Raw genomic sequence first — 11,574 nt, 5'->3', positions numbered from 1 at the left:
TGAGCACTTTTTCATGTGTCTGTTGGCCATTTGGATGTCTTCTTTGGGAAAATGTCTGTTCATGTCTTCTGCCCATTTCTTGATTGGATTCTTTGTTCTTTGGGTGTTGAGTTTGATGAGTTCTTTATAGATTTTGGATACTAGCCCTTTATCTGATATGTCATTTGCAAATATCTTCTCCCATTCTGTCGGTTGTCTTTTGGTTTTGTTGACTGTTTTCTTTGCTTTGCAAAAGCTTTTTAACTTGATGAAGTCCCAATAGTTCATTTTTGCCCTTGCTTCCGTTGCCTTTGGCGATGTTTCTAGGAAGAAGTTGCTTTGGCTGAGGTCAAAGAGGTTGCTGCCTGTGTTCTCCTTTAGGATGTTGATGGACTCTTGTCTCACATTGAGGTCTTTCAATCATTTGGAGTCTATTTTTGTGTGTGGTGTAAGGAAATGGTCCAGTTTCATTCTTCTGCATGTGGCTATCCAATTTTCCCAACACCATTTGTTGAAGAGACTGTCTTTGTTCCATTGGACATTCTTTCCTGCTTTGTCGAAGATTAGTTGACCATAGAGTTGAGGGTCCATTTCTGGGCTCTCTATTCTGTTCCATTGATCTATGTGTCTGTTTTTGTGCCAGTACCATGCTGTCTTGATGATGATGACTGTCATTTCTGCCTGTGTGTAGAAGGTGTCTTGGATGTTGCTGCTGCTGGCGGTGGTGGTAATTGAGCCTCTATATGCACCAGAAATCGAATCGAATTAAACACTTCTGTTTACATTATCCTGTTTATACCAAGGGATCCACAAGTGCATGTCCAAGTGAAAGCATTATCTAGGGATATATCTCACATATATGCATCCACTATCAAGGGCTATTGTGTCCAACAAAATGTAAATTAGTGCAAAGCATCATTGATGTTATAACAGCTATTTGTCTGGAACTTTTTGTCAATCAATGGATTTTGAAACTACTATTGTGAAAGAGTAGTCTATGATATTTTTGATATTAAAAAGGGATCCTTAATACTCACAAAGCTTGCAAGCCACTTGTTTAAGGTCTCTTGTAACTGCCCAGGCATCGTTTTGTATTCCCTCTGTCTCTGATACAAAGGTAAATGTTAATGATGCCACACATCACAGAATAAATCACAGAGATCATCTAAGCAGACTTTCTTATGATCCTTACAGACTTTAAAACTAGAACAGTTCCATTTCATTATGTTCCTAAGTGAAAAAATATGTGTGTAGGTATTGATTTGTTTTGTGGATAAGGAAACCAAGGCAGGGGCTAGTGAATAGATGGCTTCATCTGGGCCACTTGGCAAGTCAGGGCTGAAGCTGGAATTGGAAGGCAGACTTCCTGACTGAGTTTTATAACGGGAAAGAGGAACGCTTCAGTGTGAAAGAATCACTCCTAAGTGCTATGAACAACTAAAATAATGAAGGAAATTTTCTTTTGGGCCTCACATTGATTCACATTCAGCTTTGTGGATCTGAGAGGTCATCGTGTTGGTCGATAATAATACTTGATCTTGGGTGTTGTAAGTTTAATATAGAGCATAAAATACAGAGATCAATATTTTGATGTTGAGGAGAAGTCTCATTGATTGGATGTTTGTCCTCAGACTTTTAAATTAAATGGAGAACTGAAAAAATGAAAGGAATAGTTTTTCATAAATTCCATTTAAGTTATGTGGACAATGATGTCTACAGGGAAAAGCAAAGAAAAGGATTTTTTAAATGTCACTATTTTCTCCTTTTATGGACTCTCTCTCTCTTTCCCCTTCCCATTAATGCCCCTGTGCCCTGTTTTTACTTGGCTCAAGTAGACACAGCTTTATGACCCCAGATAAGAGGCACTTATTCTTGACCTTCTCCATCCACAATATAAGGAATCCAAGGTCATATCTTGTTGCTTCTTTACGTATTATTTGATGCACAGAGGCATTTGGGAAGAAGGGGGAAAAAACAAAACAAAACAAAACAAACCATGGACTTGTCCTTCAACAATGGCAGTCAGGGTGCCAGAGTTGTCCTGGCATAACATTTCCCAAAGGTAAATTTGTGGAAATTTAGTCCCTTGAAGTATTCTGTAAAACATAGTTTTCAATGTATTCCATTCTGTATCCCCTCTTGTCGAGTTTCATAATCCATTGTTGCATATTAAATGTCCTGAAAGTCCTGCACCAAGGTAGCTATTTTGATTTAATTTCACCCAGTGATTCCCAAATGTAATTGACGTTTAAACCCACATCTTACTGTACCCACTTTGGAAATGCTGTTCTTTAGAATCCTTTGTTGTTACTCTACAGCTTCTCTCCCTTTGGATTCATTGGGGATTTAGAATGTCATAGCTGGGCACAAACAAGTAGCCACAAAGGGGAAAATGAAGTAAAGCTAAGTACAGCCTTCCTTCTTCACGTATTCTGGCATTTGCTTCAAAATGGAAGCTATTGTGAAATGTTCATGTAAAAATTCACTACATCTGGTAGGGAACTTGTATTGCTTCAATAGATACAGCTCTTATTTGATACTCTTATTGTAAAAAATGATATCACTGTGTGCTGGGGTTTTTTGTTTGGTTGGTTTTTTGTTTTGTTTTTGGTTTTGCTAAATATAACATAATCTCCCTTTGTCCTTATGTTATTGCGGTTCTCAACTTAAAGCTAGGTTTGCCGGTGCAAAAACATCTGCATGAACTCACTGGTGACATTTCTGCCTATTTTGATCACAAGATATCATCTTTAATATTATCTGACAAGGGTTTTTTTGTTTGCTTGTTTGTTTGTCTGTTTTTAAAGATTTTATTTATTTGACAGAGAGAGACAGCCAGAGAGGGAACACAAGCAGGGGGCAGTGGGAGAGGGAGAAGCAGGCTTCCCGCAGAGCAGGGAGCCCGATGCGGGGCTTGATTCCAAGCCTCTGGGATCATGACCTGAGTTGAGGGCAGATGCTTAACAACTGAGCCACCCAGGTGCCCCCTGACAAGGGTTTTAATACTGTTTCAGAGTTAAAAGTTGAAATCAACATTTTGGGGATTTCTCAAACATCAAATGATACCCTCAGTATTTAGCAGGCAAACAACAAAGATTTTACCCTTAGTGACTTAGTTTCTGCTATTTAAATTTCCTATGCAATTTAAGACTGTTCCATAGTCTCACTTTTGTGATGTGTTCTTACCTTGTCATTGTTGAAATGAAGTGGTACTGATTGGCCAAAGCAAATAATTTCATTTCATTATAATATTACAGTAATATTAAACCAAATTTGTCTTTCTGATCAAAGGTGATTAGTTGTTGTTACTTACATCAATGAGATGGGCAAATAATCCAGATTAGCAGATAAGGATGGAAAACAGACATTATAAGGCATTCAAGTAATTTGGTTTATAATCTGAGTTCTTTCTTATGATCCTTACAGACTTTAAAACTAGAACAGTTCCATTTCATTATGTTCCTAAGTGAAAAAATATGTGTGTAGGTATTAAAAAAATACAACAATGACTGGTTTTAAGTGCAAAAAAAAAATCTAATTTTGTGTTTTAAATATAGAGGCTGAAAGTATGGATTGCTTTTTGAAAGTTTTAATATAGTAAACAACAGAAGCGAGGTAATTATTAGGGACTATTATGCCTAGCATACCTCATATATGTGAGGCTTGGTAGGTTGCAAATTAAAATTGGTAGAGATGTTTTAAAGTTATTCCTTTTAAGGTTATTACTGATTGTTACAAATTATCTTGGCACATTTTCAGAAATTTGCCCTTTTTTATTGTGTACAATGCCTGAAACTATTGTCTTATTTATAAGTAAAGTGATGTGAAACTTTGGTTCTTCTTTCCCATGTCAATTCAGAACACTGATTTTGCAGGCAATTATTTCTCAGTTTATTTCCCACCAAGGATTTGTCTTTTGCCAGGGTGCCAATTATTCACATCTTGTATTATAATCTGTTTCACTTGGATCTGGCCAACAACAATGAAATAATTTACTGGTAGGGGATGCCCTTTCACAATTATCACCTTCCTGGGCAACTGCCTACTTTAAGAGGCTGTGCTATATAAAATGTTTTTACCAGAGAAGCATTTGCATCATCAATAATTCTTAGCTTGCTTGTCTCCAGGCTCCAACACAAACATCTACAATAAATAAAGCACTAATTATGTGAAAAGTGAAAAATACCTTGCTTATGCTATTTCTCCTTCCTTTCGCATGTGCAGATGTCATCCATACTGTAGGACCAATAGCCAGAGGCCATATTAATGGTTCCCACAAGGAAGACCTTGCAAATTGCTACAAATCATCTCTGAAGCTGATGAAAGAAAATAACATCCGATCAGTCGTAAGTACTTTTATGTTTCTTATTTCTTATTCTTTTCAGCCTTTGTATTTGGGAAAATAATCTCATCCAAAATGAGGGTAGGAAACCATTTCCAAAATTCAGAAAACTAAGGTTAAGGTTCTCAGTAAGTGATGTACTACTTGTTATTATGACTCTACTCTTTTGTATGCCCTAAATATTTGTTTAATAGTTTGTGATGTTTTGGGATTTAAAACTGTAGAATCATACAACTGGAGCCATCCCATCTACTTTCTTCCATCCATAGTGCCATTAGTTTTTGGAGAAAGTGTGCATGTGTGTATTTTAACTTAAAAGTTGCTGCCTTTTAAATCTATTTGGGTCTTCTTAAACTAATAGTCTGTAGCTGGGTATGCCACATCCCTTCTAAGTATTATCAGTTTAGACAGAGAGAGTTCAAAAAATGTGGATCTAATCTGTTTTCTTACCAGGAGGCTGGCATGAAAGGAAATCTCTTTGAACTGGATTTGGGAGTATTTATTCACCTGCTTTTCTTTTCCAACATGTCCTACGTTTATTACATCTCAATTACACCAGGGAAATAAAAGTATGAGAAAAATGAGAGTGTAAATACCCAATAGTAAGTTAATTTGGGCAGAATCCCTGGGATCTTTTCACATAGATTATAAACTTGGTGAAATTGTGGGGCAGGAAGATGGTTAAACCTTTGACTTCATAGCAGGCTGAATGAATCAGCATTGCTTAGGAGGTCACAAAAGCAAAGGTTTTATTATTTGCATGAAGGAGCACTGAGTGTCAGACACATTTAGATAACCCTGGTTAGTTGCTGGACTTTTCATGCATGGTTATAATTTTGAAATGCCTTTTTCAAAGTACATTGTTGAGTTTGCTTAAAATAACACCACTTTTTTTGCAAACTAATTATACAATCTTTTAAATCTTTGCATAATTATTAACAGGGCTGAATATTTTATTTTACTCTTTGATTTAAAAAAAATTTTTTTAAATGAATCGATAAGTAAGACCCCTCTGTCTGAAGAGAAAGCTTCAAAAGTTCAAAGAGAATGGAGCAAAGCAAACTATTAAACCAGTGGGCTGATTTTGTTCTTTACAGCAAAATAAGGAAAAGCAAAACAGGTGTGCACATTTAGGAATAATTAGAATTTTGTCAATATGGCCTATTGATTAAAAAGGCAAGGGGCTGAAGTGCTTGGAAAAATGGATATGTATAGAAGTTTCTAGCTTGGGAAATACAGACCTTGAGACCTGAAGAGAATTAGCTAATGAATTCACTGGCATCTCTAATGACTCCTTTCAAAAGCCAAAAGGAAGTAAGAAGATGCTAGCCCACTAGAAAGAGTGTAAAAACAGCACCCATTCTTTTAATAGGAAAAAGACACTTCTCTAACGATGATGATCTTAAAACGATCATATCTGCTATTATACTACTTGCTACCATTAGGTAAGGAGTGGGAGAATTATGTACTAAGTTTAATTGACTTTTATCAGATGACTTGCAGATGGACTAAAGCTATGCTCTAATCATCCTGGGATTGGAATTAGGTCTATCTAAATATCTTGGATGATGATTTTGAGGGGTTAATTACATCTTACTTGGTGCTAAGTTAGCAGGTGGTGCTAAACTAAAGTCATTTCAATATTAATAAATAAAGATGGAGGTGGAAAATATATGCAAAATGTGAAGCAAAATGTCCAGCTAAATTAATCGCCATGTTATGTCATGGTTGCATGGAGTTTCTATCAAATGTCTTGTCTCTTATTCACACACAAAAATCTATTTCCCTTCCTTCCTTCCTCCTTTCTTTCCTTCCTTCCTTTTTTCCTTCCTTCTTCTTTCCCTCCCACTTTCCTTTCCTCCCTCCCCCCTCTTCTTTGCTTCCTTCCTTCCTTCCTTCATTAAAGAAGGAAATGGTCTTTCCATTTTATATGGAATGTCATGTTCTTGACCAATGTTAAAAAATTACAATGCTAAAAAAAATTATAATGCTGTTATCATTAAATCTTCATTATGTGGGGAAAATGGAAAATTCTTAGGAACTGATTATGATTGGATATATGTTTTAATGTATAGACTTGTACTTTATATACTTATTATAATAGATGGGGGAGAGATGGTTAATATAAAAAGCCTGGCTATTAAGATGGACAATAAACTTAACTTGAGCTCATTTGTATACATGTCACAGAAAATTTCTCATAAACCCTTTTACCAGAACTTCTTAGTGTGTGCTTTACCAGTTGTCACTGTGTGACCATGGATAAGCCATGTCAATATTTTGTAGCCTCAGTTTCCATGTACAAAGAATCAGTAAATTATTAGTGTTATATCAGATCTATCTAACTCAAGAGGCTGTTACGGGGATCAGTCGAGATAATGGATGTAAGATAGCTGGAAAAATGTAATTCTCTATAAAAGTATTTGGCAATATTACTTAAAGTATAAGTTATTTTCACATTTTAGGATTTGGCAAATTTAGGAGATTGAGATCATTCTTGCCTTGACATCTATTCTGAAAACCAAACCTCTAGATATTTATCATGTCATCTCTTGATGTCGTTAAGCCAGAAATAAATTATTATCAAGTATTCAGTTAATACATTTGTAAAGGAAAAACTCAATTTTTTCCTCCTCCTGTGTAGGGAAAAACCTGTTCTTCCTGATTGTGCATTTATTCCTTGTGATTCTCCTTTGCTGTTCACACAAAACACTTCACTCTGGTCACAAAATATGTGGAGGTTTCTCCCAATACCTAGCAATTCTCTGGGACACCGGTTGGGTGTCCTACAATTTAATACAATTCTGACTCTATCTACCTTGAGATAGTGTCAGATCCCCTAGGTTAAGGGCTCAGTCCCATAAGGTTACCTATTCCCCAAACCCCCCACACCTAAACCCTTCAGATGCCAGTAGCAAGCTTGGGTTATTACCTATGTTTCTGAACCAACCAGCTATAGATCTAAGGTCCCAATGACCTCCTCCTTGGGTTCAATTAATTTGCTAGAGAGGCTCACAGAACTCAGGGATACACTTAAATTTACCAGTTTATTTAAGGATATGATAAAGGGTATAAATGAACATCCAGATGAAGAGGTACATAGGGCAAGGTCTGGGAGGATCCTGACCCCAGGAGCTTCTGTCCCTATGGAGTGGGACAGTGTGGTTGTGTTTGCCAACCTGGAAGCTCTCTGAACCCTGTACTATTGGAATTTTATGGAGGCTTCCTCACATAGACATGATCAATCATTAACTCCCATTTCTAGTCCCTCTCCCCTCTTTGGGTATTGAGGGGCAAGGCTGAAAATTTCAAGCTTCTAATCATTGCTTGGTCTTTTTAGTGAACAGCCCCCCTCTAGGGACCATCCAGGAGCCCACCAAGAGTTGTCTCATTAGAACAAAAGATACCCCTAGTGATCTTATCACTTAGGAATTTACAAGGGTTTTAGGAGAACTGTATCAGGGATGGAGTCAAAAACAAGCATTATATTAGAACAAGAGATGCTCTATGATTCTTTTTTTTTTTTAAGATTTTATTTATTTATTTATTTGAGAGAGAGAGAGAGCATGAGAGGGGGGAGGATCAGAGGGAGAAGCAGACTCCCCGCTGAGCAGGGAGCCCGATGCGGGACTCGATCCCGGGACTCCAGGATCATGACCTGAGCCGAAGGCAGTCGCTTAACCAACTGAGCCACCCAGGCGCCCTACGGTTCTTATTACTTAGGAAATTACAAGAGTTTTAGGAGCTTTGTGTCAAGAACTGGGGACAGAGACCAGTATTTATTTTCTTTTATCTCATAATATTACATTTATTTAGGCAATTAAAACCACCATTAATGTTGTTTATAACTATTAATATCATCTTATTTGTAATCATTAATAATATCATTGGTAATATTACCAACTCATATTTGTATTGACAATGCAGAACATACCACAGACTTGTATTGCTCAGTAGATGCATTGAATTAAATTATACTAATCTTGTCACACACTCAACTGTCTTAAATTTATAGTCTAATCTTTAACTTTTCAAAAAATACTTTTATATCATTATGGTTTCTCCCACTATGTGTCATTTTACAACAAAGCTACAAAAATGAGTAAGAATTAACTAGTTAAGGTGGGATAGTAGATATGTAACAAAGGGACCATAAAGCAATGTGGTAAATGCCGTAATGGTCTGGACTAGCTAGGCTGTGCTCCAATTACAAACAACCTCAAAATCTCAGTGGCCTACATTCAGAGACCCTGGCTTATAGACATCCCATCATCTTATAGTTGTGCTCTTTTGAACTGACAACTTGCTCAGTCATAGAACAGAGACCTTGCAAAATCATGAACTCTCTACTGTCTCAGCTTAGAAGTGACACACATCATTTCTGCCCCCATTTCATTGGCCAGAATATTCACACAGCCCTGCCTTCCTGTAGGGGGCCAGGGAAATATTCCTGAATAAATGAAATATTTGCTAGGCACTACTTTTCTGCCAAAGGTAAAGCAAAGGCTTTGGGATCGCAGCACAGGGATCAGAGATTTCTGCTTTATTCTTATTTCTCCAAAGAAGTTATTTAAAATTTTACTGGGGGTAAAACAAATAGTATAATCATTTATTTATTTAAAAAGTATCAATAAGACTTATCGTGTACCCAGATTTTTCTATGGGACGAGAATGTGCAGAGAGAGAGGGAGAGAGGGAATCTTAAGCAGACTCCATGCCCTGCGCGGAGCATGACACAGGCTTGATCTCACAACCCTGAGATCAGGACCTGAGCTGATCAAGTCAGAGGCTTAACTTGGTGCCCCCTACCAAGACATTTTTAAGCCTCTCTTAAGACTCGGAAGGTATAATGGTTGTCTTCAAATATATAATTTGTCTCAATCTCCTGCCCGTCCAGACAAATAAACAAACAAGATCATCATATCCATTGTATGATTTGAGAGCATTCTCTAGTTCTCATCACTTTTAAATATCTTCCCACAGGTATCTGAAATTCGATAATTAATGAGTAATTTATGATGGCCAAGCATTGTCCTTTCTCTGCAATTTTCCTTTAAAATGCAAATACTCATGAGATCTGTAGATAATTAATTTCCTAATATCCTAACATGAAGAAATTTATCAAATTATTTTTCACTTTGGCAGGATAAATTAGAGGATGATAAAAGTGCTCAACACCTCAGCCTAAGGGAGGAGGGGAATTGGAAGGGAGTCTGGAGGAAGTTGGGGAGAAACAGAAAACATAGTGGGATACAAATAAATTTCACTTACCTCCCAGTTTTGCTAAAAAGAGATACCTTTTAAATAGAGAAGAGGGAAAAGCCCTAGTTACCCATGACTATCTAGAAATAAGGTAGTTATTTGGTTTTGGATGTGTTGTAGACAAAATTTTTCACTATGAAAAAGAATAATACTCCTTTATTAATTTGAGAGAGAACATTTCCTTACATTTCTCTCCTCTGTTCATTCTTCTTGGTGGCTTCTTTTCGGTATGTATCTACATGTTTGCTTAAGGTTGTAAAAGATAAAAGTAATCAATAAATCTAATGTTTCATTTTACAGTGGCACATCTCTCCTATGAATTATTAATTTGCACAGCTTTATTAATACTGATGAATGTTTAAATTTATGATTTCAATCATGATTCTTCTTCCAAGTCTTATCATAAAGGGTTTCAAATGAAAAATCTGACCAATCTTTCATGCTTCCTAGACCTCGTTTGTGCATGTACCTTATTTCTTCCGACCTACTTCAAATATAATTCACTTATTTTCCTCCAACCATGAATTCCCCTCGGGCAAAATTCAAATATATGCAGATTTACTTGTGTATACATTCCCTGAAACCTTGAGAGTGTTGATTCCAGGATAGGCAAAAAATGTAGACATCATTGAGGGGATAATTAGAAAAAGAATGAACTAGAAATAGGAACAGGGAACAAAGGTTGAAAGAAAAGTCCAAGAGGGTACAGATTTTCTCAGGAAAACCTTGGGAAAGATAAAGGTAGGTGTCCAAGAATAAACCCAGGTCTTAGAAACACAGTATTCTAACACATGTGGCTGAGAAATGAATAGTCAGGCTGGTGAAATCAAACAACTGTATTATTTTGATTTCTGGGACAATGCTGTGTCCTGAGAAAATTAAACGGTTATTGTGGGACTAGAAGAGGACTTCGCATATACAGAATATCCTTTTGAAGGTATATTATCTAAAACAGACAAAGGAAATTATTTATATTGGTGAATATCTTGGTTAAATTTCAGAGGTGAGAGTAGGGTTGAAGGCAGTGAGGAAAGATTCCTATTGTACAGGGACCGTTATTAATAATACTGATGTAGAGACACTATAATAGCATAGATATTATCTTATATATCATACTGGTTTTGTTGTTTTTAAGTGAGCATAGAAATATTTTTTAAGGAGTTTTATAAGTTTGTCTTGCCCTCTATTTCTTTTTTGCAGTATGATCTTAAATTTCCTCAATGGGAAATTCTTCCACCATCAGTTTTACTTTTAGAAACTTAATCCAAGCCATTCAAAAAGGATCACAGTGATTTCTGCCCTCAGCATCAGTTAAAAGGCGTAGATTCATATCTGTCCATGATACTGGGTATTCAGGAAAACCCCTTTTAACTGACAAAATATAGTGTACCCAGTTTGACGTTCTTTGAGGGAGAACATGTAATAAGAAAATAGATCTTAATATAAAAATGATCATAATCTGAATATAAACCAGATTTTATTTAGGTTAAAAATGATTTTCCCATGAAGTATAACTAAAAATTGATATACGAATTTGGTAGTTTTATGTGATTATGGACAACTAAAAGTTGGGTGTTTGTTTTCATAGCGTATACCACTGTGATTTCTACTTGAGCCCCATGCTAGATGGTGTATGGAATGTAAAAAAAGAAATATTAAATCTTTGCGGGTAGGAAGCACCCAATACCAAATAGAGATCCCTCAAAACTAGAGGGTTTTCCTTCCATGAGTTATAGATTTTGAGAAGTAATGACTTCCAATGGAAAATACAACGGACCTGCAACTTCAGTGCTTCCTCTAAGCATTGCGGCAATAAGCAAATTTGGAATTCTGCATTTAATTGTTTCACTGCAGTGTAGATTTTCATTTTAAGGGATAGTCAAGTAAACCTTATTTTCTTATACAAGTTCCCTTCTGAGAAGGTTGCCATGGCAATGAGTTCTCAGCCTGAAATTCTTAAGTGCCCGTTTTATTTCATTATCTGAGTTTCC

At 36.3% G+C, this 11,574-nt stretch overlaps 1 protein-coding gene across 1 annotated transcript in view; it reads left to right on the top strand.

The window, feature by feature from the left end:
• The window catches only part of MACROD2 (mono-ADP ribosylhydrolase 2), a 1,406,961-nt gene that overhangs the window by 589,264 nt on the left and 806,123 nt on the right, over positions 1 to 11,574 (top strand). The window contains exon 3 of the mRNA XM_035005819.1: positions 4,204 to 4,325. Coding sequence (XP_034861710.1) covers positions 4,204 to 4,325 — 122 coding nt within the window. The remainder of the gene's footprint in view (positions 1 to 4,203; positions 4,326 to 11,574) is intronic.

This window comes from Mirounga leonina, unplaced genomic scaffold (assembly GCF_011800145.1).
Source record: "Mirounga leonina isolate KUSES-001 unplaced genomic scaffold, KU_Mleo_1.0 Mir_150, whole genome shotgun sequence".
Classification (NCBI taxonomy): domain Eukaryota; kingdom Metazoa; phylum Chordata; class Mammalia; order Carnivora; family Phocidae; genus Mirounga; species Mirounga leonina.
The sequence above is the reverse complement of the archived record's forward strand: the minus strand, read 5'-3'. Positions and strand labels throughout refer to the sequence as shown.